At 41.0% G+C, this 25,618-nt stretch overlaps 1 protein-coding gene across 15 annotated transcripts in view; it reads right to left on the reverse strand.

The window, feature by feature from the left end:
• Nucleotides 1–25,618, reverse strand: part of ICA1 (islet cell autoantigen 1) — a 139,839-nt gene that overhangs the window by 82,467 nt on the left and 31,754 nt on the right. For all 15 annotated transcript variants that reach the window (XM_058526239.1, XM_058526192.1, XM_058526248.1 and 12 more), the window contains one exon: nucleotides 22,334–22,532. In XM_058526239.1, coding sequence (XP_058382222.1) covers nucleotides 22,334–22,532 — 199 coding nt within the window. The remainder of the gene's footprint in view (nucleotides 1–22,333; nucleotides 22,533–25,618) is intronic.

Consider the following 25,618-nt stretch of genomic DNA (forward strand, 5'->3'; position numbering starts at 1 on the left):
CCTCATATCTCCTCATCCTTCCTTCCACACAGGCACAGTTACTCAATAATTCTACAAAACCGCACTTGTCTGATGCTAAATCTAGGAACAGCTTTCATTCTTTATCATACTTGACATAGCAATGGGGAAATTCAGAGTTGACAGATTCTCCCTTTGAAATATTTCATTTTTGGTTGCCATGACACCAAATAATCTTGCTTTTACTTTACTTCTTTGGCTTTTCCTCTACCTAACCCTTAAATGTTGAAATTCCAGTCCCCTTTTCTTTGTATTCCAAATTCCAAATCCTCTCCTAAGGGATCTCATTGTTTTCTCATGTATACCAATCACAGATACCAACAATTCCTAAATGTGAATATCTTACCTGGTCCTCCTCTTAGGCTCCAAAATGAAATATACAATTCCACTTGAATCTATCCCATACTCATCTCCTACATAATACCCTCAAAGAGTAAATTATTGTTCTTATGCCCCAAACTTGCCTCTCATCCTGTCTTCCATGGCTCAGTAAATGGTACCTCTCTCCACTATGCCAGATGCCTAGCGCCCGCCCTTAACTCTTCTCTCCCATAAGCAAGCCTTCACCAAATTCTAACCAAATTCCATGCTAACCCCAAAGGAGATCTTAGATGTCTCAACTTTCTTCCACATTAATAATTGTTATTCTGGGCCGGCCCCGTGGCTTAGGGGTTAAGTGCGTGCGCTCCGCTACTGGCGGCCTGGGTTCGGATCCCTGGCGCGCATCGATGCACCACTTCTCCGGCCATGCTGAGGCCGCGTCCCACATACAGCAACTAGAAGGATGTGCAGCTATGACATAGAACTATCTGCTGGGGCTTTGGGGGAAAAATAAAATAAAATAAAAAAGAAAAACTAAAAAAAAAAATAATAATTGTTATTCTTGTCCAAGCCATCATCATTAGTCACCTTAACTCTGTATTAACCATCTCCTTCAATCCATTCATGCCCCCCACTCCCTCCTTCATCCATTTCTCAAGATACTTTCAAAAAATGCAGCAGAGTAACCATTTAAAAATACAAATCTGATCATTTTACTTTCTTGTTTACAGTCCTCTGATGGTTTCTCAGTATACTTAGCTTAAATTCCAAAATTCATACCCATTTTACAAAGTCCTGATGATCTGGCTCCTGCCCTTCACTGACTATGCACCAACAACATGGGCCTCTTTCCCCCAACCCATCCTTTCCCACCACAAGACTTTCACACATGTTGTTATCTCCACATGGAACTCATCCTTGAAACTTCTGGCTGTCACCAATGCATCCTCAAGCTCTCAGCTAAAATTAATGACCTCACACAGAGAAGCCTGCTCTGACTCTCTTGTCTAAATGACTCTCATAGCACATTGTAGTTTTCCTTCACAGAATATGCCACAATTTTTAATTATGTATTCTTCTCTATGAAATATTTATCATGTGTCCATCTCCCTATTATTTCCCTGAGGGCAGGGATCATGCCTGTTTTGCTCAGCGCTGTATCCCCAGTACTGTGTACATAGAAGGGGCTCAAAATATTTGTCGAATGAGTGAATGACAACACCTAATGGCACGTGCAAATTGAAGTAATACTCTTCCTCTTCCATTACTACAATGAATTGAATAACAATATTAATGGGAGCTTGTTAAGAATAAGGTAGTTTGTCCAATTTATATAAAATAGTACCAAGTAATGAGATGGTCAGATATTCAGGAAATGCCTTGGGGGAATGTTACTTGTAGATATCTACACATGTGTATCTATCACTTACAATAACCTAGGATTTTTTTGTTTAACTTGCTGTCTCCTATTCAGCTGTGTGCCCTCAAGGCTGCCTAACACCATGTGTGCTCAATGGGGGGCACCCAACACATGTTTGAAGCATGAGTTACACCAAGTCGAGGATGGAAACTTCCAAAGCAGCAGAAGCAGAGTTCAGAGTAACCCCAGGATTATTCTGGAACAATGAAGAGTACGCAGAAAGCAGGCCAAACGCCATGGAGCACAGAGGTGCTGGCTTGTGAGGAGAGCTGCTGGGCTAAAGCTTCCTGCAGAAGCACAGCACTAAGGCACCTCACTCCTTCCAAATGAGGTTTAATCATGTAGAGACAGGCAAGAAAAATGCTAGAAGCAACTACACTGCTGATTCTGAGCATGCGTGTGTGTGCTCTCACACTTGTGTATACACACACACCTCTCTCCAAAACCTGGCGGTACCTCTAGGTTTCCCATATGAGGGTGTCACCATAATGCTTGTTTTTCCTTGTTACTTGCCCTAAAAATAAGCAGAGCTTTAGTATCCACCAGTAACTTCAAGCTTATTTCCTGTTATTTCCAGCCAGAAAACTTGGCTGGTGTGACCAGTCTCGGAACTAGCTCTCTACCAAGTCACGCTCAGGCTGAAGGGGGCACTAGATGTGCAGTCAGCAGGAAAGTGGGTCTATGCCCAGTTCTCTCAGGCTCTCCAGTGTGGCCATGTGTAAATCCAACTCTGGGAAGCTCTACCTTCCTCCTTACAAGGTCTCTCAGCACACAAGCTATGGCTTAAAAAAGGGAACGCTGAGTGTGAGTAGTTAACTATTAGAGATCTTTCCCTCATTTGGTTTATGAATTTCAATTTAATAGAAATATAATTAGAGTAAAGAGGCAAGTTCTCTCAATTTAGATGGAACTTGATGTCTCCTCATGAGGTTCTGGGGGACAGAAATCTAGGGAAATGCCATACATGAACCCTACTACTCATTTGAACACCAAGCAACCAATCATGTTCTCTCTCTCTTATGAGTATATGTGTTATCTCCCCAACTAAAGTGTAAAACTGAGGAGGGGCTGTTTTATATCTCTGCTCTATTTCCCATAGCATCCAACACAATAGGCACATTCAATAATTGGCCACCGAAGCCACTGAAGGAAGATCAAAAAATGGAAAGTAAGCCTTGAGTTTCTGCGGATAGTCGATTTATCTTTGAAGTGAGTACTCTCTTTGCAAATGTAACTTTTTGCTCCAGAATCAAAGCAAAATGGTAAGAAACACAAATCTTGCCACAGAGAAGGGTAATGTGGTGGCACTCATGCTGGGATGAATCTTAAAACATCTCCTTTGAAAAACATGATTCCTTCCTTGTGCAACATTCCCATTAATTTTCTAGCTACTGTTCTTCATAGAAGGGTCAGTCTGTCCCTCTGGGAGCTTCTTTCTAGGAGATTGGGGGTGGGGGTAGGGAGGAAGACCAGAATTCTGACCAGCAAAGAGACAACTCTGCCTTTAGAGAGGGAACAACATAAGATGTGAAAAGGACAAGGCAGGCCGTGCTGGCGTGATTCACAGAAAGATGATGAGGAACAGCAAAGCTGTAAAGTGCTTTTGAAAACAAGAATTATTCTCCAATGACAAGGGATTTTCAACTAATGCACGAACAGGCATATAAAAATGCTTGACAGAATAAATGAAAAAGGAACAAGATTTCTGCCTGAAGCAGAGGGAGAAAAAACCCAATAAAGGGTACCAATTGGAGTCACAAAGCATAGTCTCATTTAATTCAAGTTCCTCATAGGGTATCCTGGGCCCTGATCTGGAGGAAGCAAGCACATTTCATTACTAAGTGGCAACAAGCAGCCAGGTAAGGCTGATAGAGTACTTACCTCTTTGGCTTAAATGCTACAGGCTTTCTAGACCCCTTCACTAAGAAATGCAACTATCATGTGGACTGATACGCACTTAGATCTAAAGGGGACACAACAAGATCATCCATTGGCTTCTGCATCTAAAACATCCAAACGAATCTACCTCCTACTGCTTTAAAATCTACAGAAAAGTGGGGAGGGGGTGTTTTTCCGCTCTCTTAGGACTTTCCCACATTAACAGTTAATTTCTTCAGGATCTTTATTGCCAAGAAGTGCTGCAACCTGGTCTGATTACAGAACCTGAAGAGCTTCAGTTTACTATGAGGGAGTGTGGGCCAGCACTGGATGGAGAACACAGGAAGTTGGGGGTTAACAGATAAGCACAGTAGATCCTTGAGCAGAGATGCAGCATGACAAGACCACTGTTTGCAGAAGGTATTATTTAGGTTAAGCATGTGTGTGTACGTGTATGTGAGAGAGAGAGAGATGGGGGGGAGGGGAGAGAGAGAGAGGAGAGAGAAGGCAAGGAGTAGGAAAGGGGTAGGGGAGAGCGAGGGCGTCACATCTGTTGGGAGTCTTGCATTAAGCCCCGAGTGATGAAAATTCAAGACTAGGGTTGCTGCAATGAGAAGCAAGAGGAAGAGGCAATGCAAGGGGCATTGTGAAGGAAGTCTCAGCAGGACATATATGATGGCTGGCTGGATAAAGGAGATGAGGTAAGGAATGAGTCAGGTTTTGAGTTGGGGGCCTAGGAGACTGGTAGGGCCATCAACAAAGCCAGGGAAGTTGTAAAAAAACAAAAAAGAAGCTTGTCTGGGGAGGAGACTGGAAACGGACAGAGTGCAATGTCATGTCGAATTGTTTGGGCATTAGGGTGTGGAATGTGCGGAGATCCTAGTGTTTGCTAGAAGTTCTCGTGTATCTTAAGTGAGAAATCAGGCTTAACGAGCGAGATCTAGCGGTCAACACTGAGCAAGTGGAATTGAAGTTGTGCGAGTTGATTAGGTTGCTTAATGTGAAGAGGACGAAGAATAGAGGATCTGAAGAAGATTTCAAGGAATGCCCCATTAGTCAGCTTGAGAAAGAAAAGGCACCAGTTAGTGAAATAGAGGAAAGGAGAAAGAAAATTTACCAGAAAAAGCAGTGAATAGCTGAGAAATTAATCATTTCTTCTCTATTTCCAGGGCTTTGGGTGTAGCTCACTGCACTGGAGCTATCATGCATGTGTCTGCCTCTCTTCCAGACTGTCTGGAAGTCTATTCAGGGCAGCGACCCCACATTCCTGCTCTGTATCTTCAGTGGCTATCTGACACACCTCCCAGATAAGGAAGTAGCTGCCGAGAAAGCCACGTGTCAGGGCACAGGTGGAAAGATGGGCTGCCTGTGTAGCAACACTGCTTGTTTTGTGTGTGCTCAGTTCCCTAGCAACAAGACAGCAAACAGTGATGGAGCTATCACTTCAGATCCACAGTCCTGCTCAGGACTTCCCCTCCCCTGACCGAATCTCTCCCACCCTCCCTCCTTTACAAACTCTTCTACGCTGCCCTCTAGTGAAGGGAGAAAGAACTCCCCATCTCCTTATCTCTTTAATATTTTAAGGGGAGGCACACAAAAATATCTCACTACAGATTTAGGCTGTATCCTACTCAAAAAGGTAAAATGAGGTTTTTAATACTGGCTTGTTCATAGAATTGTCGAGAAGCCTAATGAAGTAATGCATGGCCTGGTGCCTGGCCCACTGTAAGCATCCAGTACGTGTTAACCATCACTACCCCTTGCATACCTAGTGCCTAACACATCTCTTGTTACATAGCCGTGGCTCAAAAGTGAATGAATAGTTTAAGCTCAGTTACATAAAGCCCTCATGTTTGGGTGATTGTGAAACAGGTATACACATTCAAAAAAGCTCTTCCTAACTATAGATTTCCCTTTTATAAAGATGATGTATGCTTTTATTTGCAACCTGAAACAGATATTCAGTATCCTGACAAAATGAAATGTTAGAAAACTGGAATGAAGTAGAAATAACGTTAGAAATATTTTAATCCAATCTGATCCTCCAACCATACACTACAGATAAAAATAAATTACGAAAGCAGGTCAAATCAAAAGCATTTGCTAAATATTTATTGAGATAAAGCACAGTGCTATGTGTTTGGAAGGTGACATGGAGGTAATGAAGGCTTCTTAAAGTCTTAAAGGCTCTTTAAGAGAGCCTTTAGCATAGTTGAAGGAAAGAAAATATTAGAACAATTACAAAGCAGTATGTTAACCAAAAAGTGAATTCCTGAAGTCCTGGGTTTTAAGCCAGGCTTAGAGGAGACAGTGGCCATAAATTGACAAGGAGGAAGCAAAGGAAGAGACTTCCTGTTTGAGGTGATATAACCAGGAAGGGCACAGAAGCAGGAGTCTGCACTTGCCACATGAAGGTTGATGAATGTGGAAGGGGTTTTGCTGAGAATCAGAGATGAGACTGATGAAGTATAATGGAAAAGGAGTTGAAAGAAAACTTGGATATGCAAAATTGGATTTAATACAGTTGAATACTGAAGGTCACTTTAGATTCTTGAACATAATGAAGGAGTTTCATGAAGATTTAAGCCATGGTTATGAATACTGGTAGAGTTTTGAGCTGGTGGCTCTGGGCCCCTCCACCAAATATCCAGCAGTACACTTAAATGGTGTGTCACTCTTTTCTACTTTCTCATTGTCAATTGTTATTTCTCAGGAAATTCACTGATAGTGTTGGCTTCTATTTTTGTACTGCAGATATCTTCTGGACTAAAGTGAAATGTTTCATGTCTGATTTATTTTTATCACTGCTCCTTTCTATCATGCAAAAGACCAAATTTCATTCATTCTAGTGGTCAGTGAGTATAGTGGATGAAAGCATACGTTCTTGTATGAGAATGCTTGTGTTCCAGTTGCGGGAAATTGAGGTAACATTTTTGGAAATATGTCAATGTGCTTTTCTGTTTGCATGTCCATGCACCTGACCTTCTCCATTGTCAGCCTGGGGCATACATCTGCCTGGGATGTACTGGAGGCTGTTCATTTAGATTGTTTAGAAGAAATACAAAGAGAAAATGGGACTCTCCAGCTTCTGCCAGCCCCAAATGGGTTTTTTTTTTTTTTTTTTTAATTTTATTTATTTATTTATTTTTGCCCCAAAGCCCCAGTAGATAGTTGTATGTCATAGCTGCACATCCTTCTAGTTGCTGTATGTGGGACGCGGCCTCAGCATGGCCGGAGAAGCGGTGCGTCGGTGCATGCCCGGGATCCGAACCCGGGCCGCCAGCAGCGGAGTGCGCGCACTTAACCGCTAAGCCATGGGGCTGGCAAGTCTGCAGCAAGATAATAAGCTTGACTTTGCCAGGCAATAAAGGACTACACAGTTTTTATCTCCCACTTTAGCAGGTGGACTTGATCATACTTTTCTTACTGTGGGAGTGGGGGTAGGAGGGTAAATGACCAGAGAGAGGAAGGGAGAAAGCCTGCTCATCCCCTCCTGGGTGGGGCAGTCATCAGAAAAGTGGGCTGAGGGAAAAACTAAAGGCAGAATGTGGTCTGCCCCACTACCTGCAAGGGCGTTTGCAAGGGGGTTGCCTCTCGGGCCTGTCGGCTCCCAATAGGATCAGCCGCATCCAAGTAAAGCAGTGCAATTGACAAAGGAGGGCCAAATTGAGCTCCCCAGCATCTCCCTGGGCTCTTGGGGTGTGGAGAGGAAGAAATCCAGAGGATCTCACATGACCTATGGAAGGAAGAGAGGCAGGTGGCTAAGGGTGCCGGCTAGTGAGCCTGCCGGGGAGTGGCCCTGGGTTGGGGGCCAAACTGGAGTCCAAGGTAGTCTGAGTTTCCATTAGGGCGATTCATCAAGGGAAGGTGGCTGAGGCTCCTAGAACACTGCCAGGGCTGAGGAAAGAGACCAGGCATTACCCCAGCCACAGGCTTCGGGGGCACACTGTGCAAGCTCAGACTGGCTGTGCCATGGCAAAGACAAGAAAGAAGCCAGGGGAAAGAGGGTGGCTTCAAAGATGCCATCCCCCCTGCCCACCTCCAGGACACAGTCAGTCCAATGCCCTCCTGGGGAGGAGAAGTGAGTGGAATTCTAAAAAAGCATCCCAAAAGAGACTGTCTAAACCAGCGCTAATAGGAGGCCGAATTTTGAATAGACTCAACATTTAAACTGAAATGAGGGAGGCTGTTTAACTTCATCTAATTGACAAGAATAGAAGTCCCCACCACACACGCTCATAAAGAAACCACTTCAGGTCTAGAAAATAAGGAGATGTGTGTGTAGATGTGACCTGAGTAAATATACAACCCCTTTCCACCTGGCCCAGCCACATTCTGTGTGATGCTGAGAAAGTTGTTGAACCTCTTTAAGCTTCAAAATCCTCATCTTTGAAGGCAGCATCATAGTACTTACCCTTTGGAGAATTTTAATGAGCCTATTCATGTAAAATGCTTAGAACAGTAGGTGGCACATGATAAACTTTTAAGAATATATTTGCTGATTTTACCATTTCCACTAATACATTCAAAGTTTCTTTTGTCTTATTTAAGTATGGCTGAACATTTGTCAAGAAACGTCCAAGTACCATATTCCCGACATTCTTCATTTACGATTTCACAGCCTCTAATGCATCCCCACAAGCACAGAAATGTCATTCTGGGACAAATGAGAATTAGTTTTCATACCATCCTGACTCTTTCTCAACATCTTGGTACTCACTACAGAAAGTACTTCAAAACCAGGACATTCTTATGAATAATGTTAGCTGTAATAAACCAAAAAGGAAGATGATGGCAGTGTTGTAGGACCTGGTGTGAAGCCTTCTCTGTTTGAGGCTGACATGATCCTAAGAGGAGGGACCAGCTACAGGCAAGAGACAAACCACATGAGCCGGGAAGGATGGAGAGAGGGAGGATTTATTTGTGACCCTGCAGGCATTTTTTAAGCATGCATATTGGGACACTATCAGTGCCAGATTGCTCCTGGAAAATTCCGTGTTGAACACGCATAAATTAATTCTCAGAGTTGTTTGCTGCATGCCCACAAAGCAGCATGATCTTGAGTAATCAATTCCAGATATTAACTAACCTGAGGCTCAATTCTATCTCTTTCAGTTTTCTGAGTCAACCTGGAGAATACCAAGGATAGTTAGTTGAAGTAGGAGAAAAGATTTAATTAGCAAGGTTAATACTGATTGTAGATGAGCAAAGTAAGTATATTTGAGCGTCTATGGTATACAAATCCCTAGGCTTTCGAGTTTAAAGAAACACGTATGGTGAGCACCAAAAAGCACAATAATGCTTAATGTAGCAGGATTCCTGGGGAATCAGGTGTGGTTTGGTTTTTTTTTTAAGAAAGCTACTGATTTTTTTTTTTTTTTGAGGAAGATTGGCCTTGAGCTAACATCTGTTGCCAATCCTCCTCCTTTTTCCCTTTTTTCTCCCCAAAGCCCCAGTAGATAGTTGTATGTCATAGTTGTACATCCTTCTAGTTGCTCTATGTGGGATGCTGCATCAGCATGGTTTGATGAGTGGTGCGTAGGTCTGTGCCCAGGATCTGAACTAAGGAACCCCAGGCTGCCGAAGTGGAGCGTGCAAACTTAACCCCTGCACCACTGGGCCAGCCCCCAACTTTACTCTATTTAAAAAAAACTTTGAAAATAAGAAATCTTCACACATTAGACATCTGTCTAATGAAGACTTCTGTCTTCTTGATTGTTGTTAAATGGAGCAAGATCACCCTCTGTTGGATCAGTCATCACTGTGAGTATCAGCCATTCCACAGTGGTGCTCTGGGAAAACATGTCTCCAGGCATGGTCCACGGACCCCAGCATGGCAGTCACCTTGGAAGCACATTAAAAATCAGACTCCTGGGCCCCACCCCAGGATTCCTGAATCAGAATCTCTAGGTGGGACCCAGGATTCTCCACGCTCAGCTTGCTTCTCAGAGGATTCTTATGCTCAACTCAGGCCAGAGAGGATGTGCACGAAGATGTCCTTTACTGGAAACATCGTGAGGGGCCTGCTCTCTTTCTCTGTTATTTTCCTCTTATGAGTAAAAACCTTTTCATAGCTTACTGGCTTTAAAACCACAAGCCAATATGCACAGGATCCTTGGCCAGGGTGCTGGCCTTTGTGGTGTCTACTTTCCATCAATGAGCCTTATATCATCCACTCAGGCCTGAGCTTGAAGTATACTGCTGCAGGATTCAGGTGCCTGACCCCAAGGAACCCCTGCTGGAGACCAGCCATTTCACGTCAAAAGGGCACTCACGGAACAAGGTGGAATGGGAGACGTGCTAAATGCCCAACACAGAAACGTGACTAGATGTTCGGCAGACAGACTGATTGATGGGCTGGCTTGGTGAGAAGGAAAAAAATCCAAATATTCCTCAAGGGTGCTGGTAAAATGAGCCCTTGGGGTCAGAGAGAATGAAAACAGAGGATGCGGAACATGCTGGAAGATGTGGCTGCTACTTTAATGCGAAGCTGAGTCTCTTCCACCACAGAAACATTTTCTCCCACAGGGACTCAGCACTAGCCAGGGACCCATTTATTGGATTAGGAGGAACTTGGGGCAGAGTGGTGGGAAGAGTATTGACTATGGAGTCAAAGGACTTGGGTTTGAATCCTGGTGCGTATACACAGCTGTGGGAAAGTCAGTCAGACTCCTGGGGCCTCAGTGGTCTTAGCTGTGAAACGGGACAAAGAATTCATGCCCCCAGTGAACTGCTGTGTAGCTTTTATGAAGTAATGAATATGAAACAGCTTTGTCAACGGAAGATCATTTCATAAATATTTAGTCAGAAATATTCTACAGTGTGTACATATTTACGTAGCTGCTACATCTATCTATAAGGCAGGACGCTGAGAAAAACCCCAGGCTGGGAAAAAATTCAAATATGTTAATTACCTTACATAAATAAACCTATCATATTGTTCAGTGTGGAGCTTAAATATCTGCTGTGCTTTTGTACCATGAAAAATATTTATCTTGAAACAAAAAATGAGCAGTATTTTGACTTTTGCACAACTCGTGTTCAACAGTCTTAAAATATGTTCTTATTTTCTTGATTGAAGAATGAGTGAAAAAGTCTATCATATCTTCATTTTCTTTTCAAAACCCTCCTTCCTTGCATCAATTTCTTAATGTCTACTTTACTTACATAATATATTAGCTGAAATTGCAGAATGGGGACATGGCAGGGAGAAAAGAGAGACAAGTAGGTCAATACAGAATAGAAGAGGTTTTGCCCCAAACCTAAAATACACTAAGGACGGGGAAGAGGAAGGCTAACTTAGGGAACTTAACCATTGTCTGACTTCACATCACTACTTTTAGCTGTTGCTTTTTATTTTCAAGAGGAAGACGTGCAAAAAATAAAAAAAAAAAAAGAAAAAAGGCAAAGCTAGTTCTTTCGGCACAGAATTAAAATTAAAAGCAGACGGAGGCCCGGATAATAAGCACCAATAAATGCTTTAGCTGACATAGCTTCAATTTACAAATCACTGGCTTTTCCTGGCAGGGCTTGGGGAAGGAGGGTGAGGAAGCATCGCCTACACAGCCTGGATGAGAAAGATATGGAAAGCTTCAAAATTAAAGACGCTTTCAACTTCTTATTCTAAAACACTTGATTTGTGGTGACCACGATAAAATTCCAGTGAAACCTGAGTACCTTATGCAGTCTCTGGAAACCCTGGGAGCAATGATGTCCTTCTGCCTTCCCAGTCGTATCTGATTTTGACACGTACACTTTATTAGTGGGAGCCCAGTCCATAATGTGTGCATGAAGAGATGTGTGGTTTAGAATCTGCATGTATTTCTATTTCTTTTTAAATGTGAGCATAGGAGGCCCTTGTGAGAGTATTAAAAATAAACTAGTGATAAATAAATACTGGGAAGCCAGAAGGATATAGATTGATTTGTGGCAGTTGATATTACTTCTCAAGAAATTTTAACAACAAAATTAGGGCTCGTAGGAGCCTATATACTCTTGGTTTAGTTTGTAAAATCTGGAAGATTACCAATAGAAAGGAACTGATGAAATTGCTGGATTTAGAGAAAACAGTTGAGAGAGATACTGGAGGGAAAGATTTTGGCTGAGCATATTAAACAGCATGAATGAGAATTAGAAGTGGACGATGAACACAGAACAAGTCATTAAAGCCAGCAGAAAACTTCCAAATTAAAAGACCAAATATCAGCCTATAAGATGCTGCAACACAAATCAAAAGCCCCAGCATGGGGTGGAAAATGTGGAGTGTGTTCCCTCTGAAATAGCTGCCCTCTCCCCCTCTGATTCTTTTTTGGGAAAGAATTGTCTTTACATTCTCACTGGTGCAAAATAATAGAACTCGTTCCTTCTAGGATGCAACTGAGGGGAGACGGGAAAAGTTATCTTTCTACTTTCTCTCCTTTTTCTAAACCCTTTAGGATAAGCATAACTCGGCTTATTCCAGTTCTCTTAGAACAGTGAAGGCTTTAACAGAAACATTCTCATCTTTCTTGATTTTGGTGGGTTTCCCTCAGGCATTGTTTTTGATTCTTTCATCCCTCAGTGACTTCACCGCCTCACATGGCTCTCCCTGCTGATGGCTTTCGAAAATGACTTCATCCTCCAACCTCCGCCATCCGGCTGCCCACATGACCTCACCTTTGGAACTTAGTTTCCCATCTTGGCCACTAAACCCTGTCTTCTCTTTTCCTTTTATTATTAAAAACAAATAAACAAAAAAACTCTCCCTGTTTTTGTCAACTGAAGGGAGTTTTCTGTCATTCTCCCTTTCCTTCTACCAAATCTTATCTGTTCTCTCATTAATCTCATTAATTCTCATCATTTTTAATACAAGTTACCTTAAGGATAATACATGCACATCGCACAAAATTTAAAAGGCACAAAAAGGCATACAGTGAAACCCACCACCTCATGCTCATCTCTGCTTATCTCACCCCTTCCCTCATCCCCCAATCTAGTTCCCTGCCCAGGAAGCAATTACTGTGGCCAGGTTCTCCTGTATCTTTTTTCCCCCTAATTTAATATAACAAAAAGAAAGGAAACAAGATCCTAAATGTAATATATTTTACTCTGCTAGCTCCTTTTCAGTTTCCCTGTCTATTTGAGAAATTTCTTCATTTATTTCACCCGCATTATTAATCTACGGGCTTTTCATATGGCTCTTGTTTCCTACAAGTGGGTATTTTCCAAGTCTCTTTGCCTGGACCTCTCTCAGAACGTGAACTAATACCCATGAACTATTTTTGCTTTTAAGAATGCAGAGTCTCACCTCTAAATGTCTAGGGAAAAAAAAGCTATTTAAAAGAACAAAGCAGAAAAAAAAAAAACCAACCCATCCCTCAATTTGTTTATATAATTAATCTATCTTGGAAGCATCCCTATTCCAATGTCAGCAGTCACCAGAAGAACCATAGTAAGGAATCAGCATCTAAATGACAATGGTTGTCTCAGAATCACAGCTGGGGAGTGAATTTAAATAGATGGATGGACAGATAGATGGGTAGTTGGATAGAAAGAGCCAATCAACTGTGAAGTGTTACCAAGCCCTAAAATCATATTTCATTGGATGGGAACAACAGAAGCCTGATTAATGCATGTGGGAATTTCATTTCAAAGTTATACCAATGGCCTTTCAAGGGCCTGCGTCTTTTTAGGGCTCCCTGAGTCCATGTAAAATTGGCCAGTTTAAGATTTTTAGGGCTCCTATACATGAGTTTCATTTATCTTGTGTAATGATCAAGTGTGGGATAATTGCTGAATATGAAACAGAATTTTTTTCACTTCAGATAATTTTATTATACGTGGAATTGTCCTGAAAATTTTATGATAGAAGGGTAAGCACAGACTCTTTAAAGATGCTTTCTGTTTAAGGTTTTACTTTTACCAAAAAGTCACTAAGGGAGGCGAAGCGAAGGCACTCTTTGAGAGAAGTGAGTTGAAAGTGGTCAAGAATTGTGCACACTTGAGTGAGCAGAGCCGCCACCGACAAGGTCATAAACTGGGTAATATACCAGCCTTCACTGGCTAATTTCCCTCTTAGATTAGGATTATATCATTCTCTGGAGATTAAGGAATCAGCATATATATATATATATATATATACATATTTTTAAATCTCAGAAATGTGACTGGAAAATAGGAGATTTCTATTGACTCACTCACTCTTTTGATAGTTCAAACAATAAAGTATGGATAGAATTAGGACTTGGGATATAAGGGGATTCTTAGTTTCATTGAGAGACAGGAAACCTGTGAAGCCACTGACAGTATATGACCCCATCACGGGGCCGAGACTGCTTGGATAAATTTTGTTAGGAACGCTTTGTTGCGGTTCACAAAAAAAATTCAATCATTTAAAAAGTGCTATTCAAAACTTCTCAATATCCCTTGACGACAAACACAGAACACAGGTTTTTCCTAAAGCAATTACGATTCAGAGCTTTCTTTCTGAAATATTAACTCTCCACAGCCAATTTATAAATCCAGTCTTATGTAAAAGTGACAATTTAGTCAACCATCAAATCATTATTTTTTCTGTCACTGAAAAGTCTGGTTGTAAAGAAGAATGTATCTGAAGGAAATTCTTTTTAACTCTAATAAAAGTAACTTACAGCACTATAAAGCTATTGGCATTCAGGAAATAGTAGATATATTGTTCCTGTTTGAAATTAAATAAAACCCACATTGTATTTTGTGTATCTAAGTAAATCACCATTTTATAAAGTAAGGACAATAGCATAGTGGGATGAATCCCTAAAGCATAAACATTTAAAATGAGAGCGCTCAGCTAACCCACCAGAGCGCAACTGTCTTCTTTTATACTGAATTCTTGAAGATGGTAAAAATTGCAACCAATTTGCCGTGAGAGAATAAAAGGACTAGCTGGAAAAGATGATATTTGAGCTGTTAACCAAAAGGAAAAGGGTAATCTGGAGGGATATAGAGATACGACAGACTTGGAGACTGAAACTAGAGAGACAGTAACTAGTATATCACACTACTTGAATACAGTAATTTTCCATTTAACCATAATCTAAAATGACACCTTCTTTAGGAGCTATCAAAAGGAGACAGAGGCAGATGGAACAGCCTGTGGTTGGATGGTGAGGGGAGGTGGGGGACTGAGGGTGTCATGGGTACCAGCCATCCTTCTGACCTTGTATCCAAAAGCACAACATGATGAAACATGGAAATAATGAAGCCATCCAAGAGATTCTAGCTGCTGAGGCACTGCAAAGCCCTTGTTGTAAGATGGGCTCACTATATGGCGGCATTTTGATCTGGAATATGATGGTTCTACTCAGTAGAATCTATATATTTTGTAGACTATCATCCATGAAATTCTAGAAACCAGGCTTGCATACACCATCCAATATACATAAGTCTTAGGAAGAAAAGCCAGACAATCTGGGCAAAAAGGAAAAGTACCTTGGGCCAGATCAGTTCACACTTCCTAGCGCACTTTTCTCCAGAGTCCACCCTGAAACTTGAGAGTCAAGCAAGCTTTTCCCTTAAACAATTAGACAAATGGTATATGCAAAGATCTGATACCCCTCTCAAGTGAGAAGCAGTCCTCTCCAGCCCTCCATGAAAAAATATATTTTAAGCCGACACATTAACTTTTACAGTATTATATAAGTTTATTTTTAAAAACTATACCAATATTTACTATTCTTACAGGAATTAGATAATATAAATTATGAATTAGTGTGTGTAGGTAATATGTTCTAGGATGATAAAATCAAATGACTCCTCCTAGTATAGCCTGAGTCTCATTTTTATTCAATGGCAGGATTAAATTTCATTCAGTAATACAAACATTTATAAAATACATATTATGTTTGTTTATTGTGTATCTGGAGTTCAAAGGAGGTTCTTAAAGCATTATTTACACACCCATGTTCATAGCAGCACTATTTACAATAGCCAAGAGATGGAAGCGACCCAAATGTTGTCCATCAATAAATAAATAAATAAAATGTGGTATACACATGCAATAGAATATTATTCAGCCTTACAAGGGAAGAAAATCCTGCCACATGCTACAACAAATCCTGCCACATGAACCTTGAAGACATTATGCTAAGTGAAATAAGCCAGTCACAAAAAGACAAATACTGCATGATTCCACTTATATGAGGTATCTAAAGTAGTCAAACCCATAAAAACAAAAAGTAGAATGATGGTTACCAGGGGCTGGGGAAGGGGGAAAAGGGGAGTGGTTGTTTAATGGGTATAGAATTTCAGTTTTGCAAGATGAAAAAGTTCTGGAGATCTGTTGTACAACAAGGTGAATATACTTAACGCCACTGATCTGGGCACAAAAGTGGTTAAGATGGTAAGTTTTACGTTATGTGTTTTACCATAATTAAAAATTTTTAAATTCCCAAAACTCCTTAACCTCAACATGTACTACAGGTGCCTGTAAGTCAAGGGCCAGCAAAATCTTTTCTGTAAAGGGGAAGAAAGCAAATATTTTGGCTTTGTAGACCACAGTCTCTGTCATAACTACTCAACTCTGCCATGGTATTGTGAAAGCAGCCACAGACAGTAAGTAAACGAATGGGTATGGTTGGGTAACAATAAAAACTTTATTTACAAAAACAGGTGGCTGGCCCATAGCCCACAAGTTTCTGCCCTTGCAAAAGTATTCATATCTAATTAAGAGATAAATATTATCAATTTGTAAATACCAGAGGCTCCTCTACTCAAAAATTATGAGTAAAACATTCTTCTTTCCCAGAGTCTAAGATCGGAGCAACAGCAACAAGACCGAGCAGACTCAGCAAGACTAGAACACACTTGTAGTAGGAGGAAAACACCACTGTTTTCCTGCTCCAGTGTCTACACTTCTCTACAGACGAGCTTAATGATTTTAGGGATTAATGGTTTAGAGAAAGAATAATAAAAATGTTACAGCTGGAACAGCTTGGTGATCATCTAGTACCTATCTCTCCTTTAGTGCATGAGAAAATTGCAATAGACTTCTAGACCTAACCACACTGTCACAGCTGGTGTAGGCAGGGCTGGGAAGAGAGTGTAGAGCCATCCCAACTCGGAGGTCATGTTCCTTCCTCCTCTCTGCTTCTAATCAGGAGCAGCAGCCAGCCAGCTACCAGCTCTGCAGGAGTTATCTGTTTCATGCATGCTGTTCCAAATGGTCTTGGCTTAACCCTGAAACTACTTTTTGCTATTCACCAAGTTCAGTGGGGGAAATCAATGAAGACACACAAAGCCCCAAAGGCTTCATCTCATGAAATTCAGAAATGAAAGCAAGGGTGCAATTATTTGTTCCCTTCCCAGTCATGCCATAGGAAAAGGGCACGTTTTTCCTATGGCATTTAGGTAGTATAAAGAAACCACAACCCAAGGGTGGGGTTTAGCAGCTAGATTCAATCTTCTTGGGGACCACAAAAAACAGACAATCTAGTTAAACAACCAAAACAAAACAAACAAGCACACACCAAAACCCAGCAAATGAAAATGGAGAGTCATGAAACAGATACGTTAAACGGAGTGTTAGCTTTATAAAAGGAACTTTCACCTCATCAAAGAACTCAATGCAGTGCACAGAATTTTAGAACTAGAAGAGACAGAAGAGATGATGGGTGAACTGCACCCCCTCCTTCCCTTTTATGTATGAATTAAGCAAAGCCCTGGGAGTCAAGGTATTGCTTAAACTGACAGACAGTGTTGGTCTGTTGTATGGGCCCAAATCTGAAATGTTCCACATTCACTTCACACAACTCACTGGGGGAGGTCTCAGTCCCGCCCTTGGCACTGAACCAAAGCAGAACACTGGTTTAAGCCAGAAAGCTGGATGGTCCAGGCAAAAAGGAAAGGCCTTTATTGCAGGACAGGGAGACGGCTGAGTGGTGATGCTCCTATGTTACTTGGCGTCTCCAGCTCCCACGGGACCTTCTCTCAGTTGCTAAAAGAGCCCAACCTCTGACAAAGACCAATGATCTCAGCAGTAATTAATGATACTGTCAAATTAATTAACCCAAGTCTTTGTCCACAGGAAAAGAACCTCTAATGTCAATACTGTTTACTAGTCTTTGACCAAGCTCTATAGACCCAAATCTTCGTTGGGACACAGGAACGCCACTGACTGATGACCCTAATAAGGTCCCAGCTATTAAGCCATCACCACTTGTTAATAAATCTTCTCACAGTAACATATACTTGATAATACGACTTTAGTGAATTAACAGCTCTCTAAAACCTAACACTATTTTAAATAGATATAAGCCCAAGAATACCAGTGTGTATCCTTCACATTTCCTACCATACCTTTTAGATACCCTTTTGAATTATGGTGATGAAACACTAGACAAATGCTGTAGGATTTCATTAAGCCACACAATAACTGGCCCTCATTAAAACGCTGGTTCCCCGTCCTTGTCTATAAGGACTCCCACTCACACAAATGCCCACGTATACATTTCCATATTATCTCTTTAGAGGATTCAGAACTATTTTCTTACACCTAACACAGCTTTTATTCCATTTAGAATAATTACCCTCCATCCCATTTCTGACTTTCAAGAAAAACAAGACACTTAATTGACCACAGGAGGACTCTCTCAAGGGCATCGGGCTGCAGAAGCTCTTCTGTGAGCTCACAACTTAAGCTGATGTAATCTGCTACAAGAAGCTGACTTCTATTTTTAAATTACACCCTTTTACTCTGCCTTCAAAGGGCACATATATCACATGTTGTAACTGCTCGTAAAATACCCTGTGGCGTAGTCTCCCATCCATTTCCCTCCGGGGTGAATCACACGGTCAGGAGGGGCTTCCAACTGCACACAGCCCCCCAGCCCTGCCTATTTAAATTCACCCACTGCCTCCTATTACTGGGTCTTCAGGAGAACAGCTACACATGGCCACACTCTCCAAGTGTCTTGCTTAGCGCGGTAATTTTGACAAGGAACAGATGACTAGCAGGGTCCTTTTTGAGGGCTGGGATCAAGCTTTTCCACCTCTTTGTATTTCCACCCCCAAATACGGGCACTTAATAAACGCTTACTAATGTTGCCGCTGAGAGCTCTGTCATCAGGCTCTGTGCTTCAAAGGGTGCCAGAAGGAAAACAGATTATTTGCTTTGTTTAATTTTAAGTTTTTCATTCATCACTTTGGTCATGCTCACTGGCTGTTATTAAAAAAGTTTCCTAGCATTTTGAAAACACTATGAAAAAAGCCTTGGTTGGAGGTGAAAGTACATTTGATCTTGCTATTTATTTATACTTATTCTGCTCTTTTCTAAATAGAATGAAGAGCTCCGTAATTAAAGTGGGGCTCTTACGGAGTCTGGTAGAGGTCAGAACAGTATGTTTCTCTCTGATCTGCTTCCCTCTTCACTCCACGGGCACCCAGGGTTCCTACAAGGGCCTCCTAGCAGCTCTCCCAGCCTCAATGCGTGGGTCCTTCCAATCCCGTCTCCACATTAAAATCCGAGTGAGCTGTGGGAACTCAACTTCAATCATGCTCCTCCCCTTCTCAACACCCTTCCATTACCCCAGCCCTTGGGGAAATGACCTTTCTGGTGTGGCACTGCTTACCTCTCCAGACCTGGCACCCCTGTCTCCACACCCACCTGAACTTCTGTGCTCTGCTTGTAAGGACCTTTCAGGTCCTTAAAAGTGTCCTGTTTTCTTCCACCTAAAGGCCTTTGTCTAAGTTGCTTCCTCAGCCTGGAACTCTGCTCTGCTGTCCCTACTCCCTCCACCTAGCTTCTTCTCACTCATCCTTCACGTCTTATTTAGATGCCACTTCCTCCAGGAAGCCCCTCCTAGGTGTTCCTGGGGCACCATGTGCTACCACAGACAATGATGCATCACCGCATTGTGTTTACCTGCTCTCTCCCCAAGGGATTACACAAGACAGGAGGGCAGCGATCAAGTCTGCTTATTCACTACTACATCCTTCTGCACGTGGCCTAGCATGCAGTGGGGCTACAATATTATTTGTTGGATGGATGAATAAATGAATGAATGCGCAATAAAGATCGCAACCAGGGGGATCACGTTTGTGAGGTATGAATTAGAATTCTGTCTCCTTAGGAAGTGTGAACTCAAAGAACAGAATTTACAGCAAAACACTACTTGAGTTCAGGATTCATCAGTTGAAATGTGAAGGCGGCAGCTGGCTCTGAGGAGACTGAAATTCCCCCTCCCACAGTGACTCCTAAGGACCCCCCCCGCAGCTGCACTGCCATCCCAGAGGACTCAGAAATGCATTTCCGGAACACATTTCTGAGAGATAAATGGAGACTCTGTTTAAATGGAATCCCACTGGGGCAAAACACTAAAGCTCGCTGAAAGTTAAATTTCACGTTAAAACTCCAAGTGAACAGCAAACTCTACAATTTAAATTCATTCCAAAGAGGGCAGCAGCCACAAATTAATAATGCTACTTCTTACCTGCAAAACCACATGTCAATTTTCAAAACATCATAAGATCAGTTGCATGTGGTGGGAATGCCCTAGAGGTTTGAGAAAACATGGGTCTGGTACTTCATACTCAACGGCTGGAATCCGGACATCTGATATGAGTACTAACGTGGGGCCAGGTGCTGGGCTGGCCCTGAGGTTAATGGCAGTGAAGAGAACCAATCCAGTCTCTGTCCTCATGAAGAGTCCCACCTTATCAAATATACACTTGAATACAGACTTCTTAAAAAAAAAAAAAAATCTGTTCCCTAAATTCTAAGTACACCACGTTCTTAAATCCAGCACTCATAGGATTGTGAAGTAAGGCACTGCTTCGGCTACTTTTCCAAGGCAAAGGATTTTTTTAAAACATAGTTCCCAAAATCAACAGATTGATGACACTGAAGAGTGGGTAATGTTTCAACATTCAACCCAAATGACGAAGGGCTTGGTTTTCATTTCATCCTTACATAGTAACCACCCTCCAAAACAAAACTAAGTAAACACAATTCCACGTGAAATTTTCCTGCCTTCCAGAATAATCATATGTATTCTTTTATTACCTGGCACAGAGAAGGTGCTCAATAAATGTTTGTTGAATGAATAAACCACAGGAGAGGTATTACTATGAAAATGCCTTTCTCAATTTTAGGTATGTTCTTCAAGTTTCTTTTTTTCTCTTGGGGAAAAAAATTATGCATATTTTCTAGGATTCTGATTTTCATTGCCCCGTCTGACTTTGGGCTACTTACTTAACATAGGTATGTATCATTTGCTTCATCTATAACATAAAATCTATGTCTTGGTTATTGTAAGGGCTAAAGAAGGTAGTAGATATAAAGTGACTGGCACTATGCTCTGCAGATAATGTTGATTTTTCTTTTTTTTCTTTTTCTTTTTTAACCTCTCCACTCCATCTTCTTCCAACCCCCGAAAAAAGTGCCAAAGACAAACCAAATTACTGGCCTGATTAGAAAGTCAGGTAACTTCAAATGCAGCCTGGGCTCACCAACACCTAGCTATCAACCCTTGAAAAGTTTTATTCACTAGTTTGAGGTCTTGATGTTATAGAAGGAGTGAATTTCACTCAATCATCTTTAAGGGACTTTTTACTTCTGATTTTCCATTATCTCAGAAACTGGCCTTACTGAGAACTTAGATGTTGCTAACACATTAAGGACATCTATCATCAGAAATAAAATGGACCTTCATAGGGAGGGACTTTTAAAAGAATTTGTATCAATCTAATACCTAGGTCAAGCAACAGAAGGTCCCTCCTTACGCCCATCCCACACACCCCACACATCTAACCTCTTGTACACCATTCACAGCTTCCCATTCACAGCTCTGCAATGATGTACTTACAAAGAAATCCTGGGATTTCAAGCAATATCACTAATTATAAATGGATCATTTGAAATGAGTAAGACAGTTGACACAATATTATGTCAAACCTAACATTGCGTGATTTTTTTTTCTTTCACACCCTGAAATACATCCAAGTCGACCAAACAAAGAACTACCAAGATTGTATACAGCAAAAATCTTGCTGCATTTCATAAATACTCAGTGAATGACTGCCACCTAGTGGCGAGATGTACCCTTGTATGACAAAATCTCCAGACAGCTGAATTGACACAAGATAAATAAAAAACCAATGGAACATTGTTCCTCTGCTGCTCACCAGTTATTTCATGGAAATTTAAGAGCATACTCATCTCCTCAGCTATTTTCCTCGGACAAATTTCTGAAGAGGTGTACTGCAGATGGAGTCAATGCCACATTATTTGATCCTTACAACTAAATCCCACTGCTTCTGAACTACTTCACAAAACAAAGGAGCATTATTATTCTATTAATTTTAATATTCATTAGCAATTAAAAAAGATTTCCCCAAAAGTCTGTTCTCACCTTCCAGTTTCATTTGATCTAATCTTGATTTTTAGTTATGCATGAAAAAGCATTTACAAGTGACAACCTTACAAAAAGTGCACATTATACGAAAATTTGACTTCAATTAGAACCAGTTACTAAATCCCAGCAGTTTCCAGCTGTCTCTTCTGTCTTATCCTTAGAGAATTATATATCACATTAATTGGTATTCTGTCACATAAAAAGACACCAGTGATGATTAATTGCATCCTCGGTGCTTTTGAGTTATGGCTTCTTCACTAGAGGGATTCAAATCACATCTCATTACCTTCCAGTAGGTACCCCTTTTGGTAACCCTCACACAACCTCCTACCTTCCTGAACTTCTCCATTTGCTTGTAGAGGTCTGGATCAAGCTCCTGTGACACGTCCTTCATCCAGAGTAATGCTCCTCTGTATTCAGTCCGGCATTGCTCCATGCGGTTCACCGTCAGCCACGTGTCCGAGATGGCCCGATGCCGAAACGTCTCCACTTCTTGGTGAAAGCGACACAAAGGATTTCGCAGAGCCAACCTAGACAAGAGGATAAAGCCACAATCTTGAAACTAAGCAGGCCAGCAATTTGAATCCTTGACAGTTTACCAATCTGTAAACGCATGAGCCTAGAACAGTGTGTGGAATACAGACAATGCTGTGGAAATAGTTGATGAATTATAATTGAAATGTATGTGAACTGATGAGTCAACCAGAGATGACTGCCCTTAGATTACTGTTACCTGACTGTACCATCAGGAAGTATCTCTATCAGTATTCTTGGGGGTGGTCTCCTGCCTGGGCAAAGAGTGCTCATTTGAAGCTAAAACCAATCCAGCGTTAGAGGAGGAAGGTCAAGGCATAACCATTTCCCATGCCTACTCTTGGCCACTCTCTGCCTTGTACACCTCTGAAGCCTGGTCTTTGAGGAGGGATGAATGTGTGTATGATGAGGGTCTCCCTGGCGAGGCCATTTTGGATGACTCTCCAAAGGTCAGGGCATCTGCTGCTTGCTCGAACAGTCACAGAGAATAAAGCACGAATAGAAACATCTTTAAACGGTCTAGGAAGGGGGAGAAGTACATTTACTGAGGGCCTACTGTGTTATGCACTTCCAGAGAGGTTATGTGATTTGACACTCATAAAAAAACAAAACTTAAGGATATTACACCAGAAATGGATATACATTATATAATGAAGTGTGTGTAAAATAATTATAATATTGGCCATAATATATCATCATTTATGCAGCAAAAAAATGTTTGAGGCATATCAAACTTGGAATAAAATATTTGTGTGGGGAGGGGCAAAAAATACTGCTTCTTCCATCTTCCTCCCCAAAATGAGTCATGTCAGATAAATTACACTCTTAAAATACAGTTGTCTCCATGAAGTTGCAAAGCATAGGTTCAAAGAATAAAAGTAAGATGAGTATTTACATTTCAATTTAAATGCAATCTGACTGAGCTGGAGGGAACAGTGGTGCTGGTGGCTGAAGTCAGCTCTCAGTCCCATCAATGCCTGCAATGCCTCACATGTGTATAACACTGTAAGATTAGAGATGGGGCAATCGACTGCTTAAGAAACAAAATCCCTTTCACTACACTCTCTAGTTTTCCTCTTGTCCGTAAAGCATTGTTGTTAAATATTCAGCACTTCTCTAAAAATAGCTTGCTCACATAATCCTACCTAGGCGTTGCAGGTTGTTTTCAAAGACATATTGTTGTGCCATAAAGTAAGCCTGTGTTTTATCACCATTGGTTTAAATTTAATACTCACTTTTCATCAAATTGAATGAGCAGTTGTAGCAATGAACTACCAAGTAAGTCAGTAAAACAAATGCTAGTGTGAAGGTTTTATAAAATCGAAGACTTCTATTTAAAGAGAGAGAGAGTCCTCGGCTGTCCCCCTAAGAACCCTGTTTATCTCTGGACTCCTTTTTCTCTTCCCTTGGATTTTGCCAATTTTCCTAAACTGGCTGAAAAAGAGTCTTGTGAATAAAATATTTTCCATTTCTTTGTTGTGAAGTTGGACAGAAACCTTTGAAGATTTAATGACATGATGATAGATGTCAAGATCTTGAAAAAAAGAAAAAGGCATATAAAATCACTTCATTTTTTTTTTCTGTAACTTGCTTCATATAAAATCATAAAGGTGAAAACCTGTTTACTTGTGCTACCAGGGACTGAGTCCAGAACAAGGAAAAACTCAATAACCAGACACATCAAGCGTCAGTGAAAGACTGGCCCCCGTTTTCATTCATGAAAATCTACCCAATGGGAAGAGTTAATCAAGTGCCTAAAAGTCTACTCCAAAGGCATTTATCCCTTAGTAGGAACAGGTGGAAGTGACCCAAGTACTGGACAGAGGGCTGGGTTAATGTATCATGGCATGCCCAGATAACTGAATAATATGTATGGAAAAACATAAAAAAAAATTTTATGTTTTTAAAAATGTACATATGGACATGTGTTAGGGTTATTTGATCAAAAAAATCAATTTGTGAAATAATCACTATGCAATACTATACAAAAATTGTATGGTATGATGCTGTTTTACAGTAAAAATATATTCTGGCATATCCCACATCACGTCCATTAAAGGTTTGAGAATTCAACCTCGTGTGAGTTTTATGTCCTCCTGCTACTTTCTCCACGTCTAGGAGGACCGGTTTGGATTTCGTGTGCCTGGTGAGCCACTGAGGGCCACGAAACCAGAGCCATCTTGCAGGAGGCCATCTTCCAAACTGCAAAGTTGTCCAAGCTGCATTAAATGATGGCTATAGGGCAGTTTGCTGGTTTATAGTAGTGATACTTTCAAATATCATTTGCATTGTTTGGGTTGATTTATTTTACTGTTTTTGTCTGTATCCAAAGGTTAGATTATACAACCTTAAGGTATCATATGCTTTGTGAAATAATTTGGTACACAACTATGAAGGGGTATGAATGAATAGCCATATTACAAAATAATTACGTGATTGGTAATGGTAACTCTTGTAGTGACTGTGTCCAGGGATTTGGCTTTGTTTCCCAAAAATGGATGCTAATTTTGGCATACAGGCATGTATAAGAATCTTTTCCCACTGAAATTAGTGATAATTATATGTTTAACATATGAGAACTTATAAAAGATTTATCAAGAACCAATGATCCTTGCAAGGCTAGGGAAAGTACGTATGCATAGCAAGTATCAAAGGGTTCAGAGTGGGTCATCTCTATTAGTAAACTTTTAATAGTTTTTTGATTCTCTCCTTTTGGTTTGTCTCTGTTTTTAAATTTGTTGAGAATGAGTTGTATGTATTTTTACAATGAGAAACAGTTATAAATAAAAGATACAATTCAAGATAGAAGAAACACTTTTCTTGGAAAACTGTGGTAGAGAACTATTGGACATGGTTTCATTCCACTCTGAAAGTTCACATTGCCCACCAAGTCTGGGTCCAAACATCATTAGGAAGAACCAAAATGCCCAGGAGGGGGACCACTGAAAAACTGACACGGTTGGTCCCCTCCTGCTTGAATCAGCTTTAACTCTGCTTTAATCAGCTGCTGGAGGGGGACCAGACTGATTGCTATGAGCAACGCTGAAGCTCAAATATAAGCCTAGGACAGCACTAACAGTGA

This window comes from Diceros bicornis, chromosome 3 (genome assembly GCF_020826845.1).
Source record: "Diceros bicornis minor isolate mBicDic1 chromosome 3, mDicBic1.mat.cur, whole genome shotgun sequence".
NCBI classification, from domain to species: domain Eukaryota; kingdom Metazoa; phylum Chordata; class Mammalia; order Perissodactyla; family Rhinocerotidae; genus Diceros; species Diceros bicornis.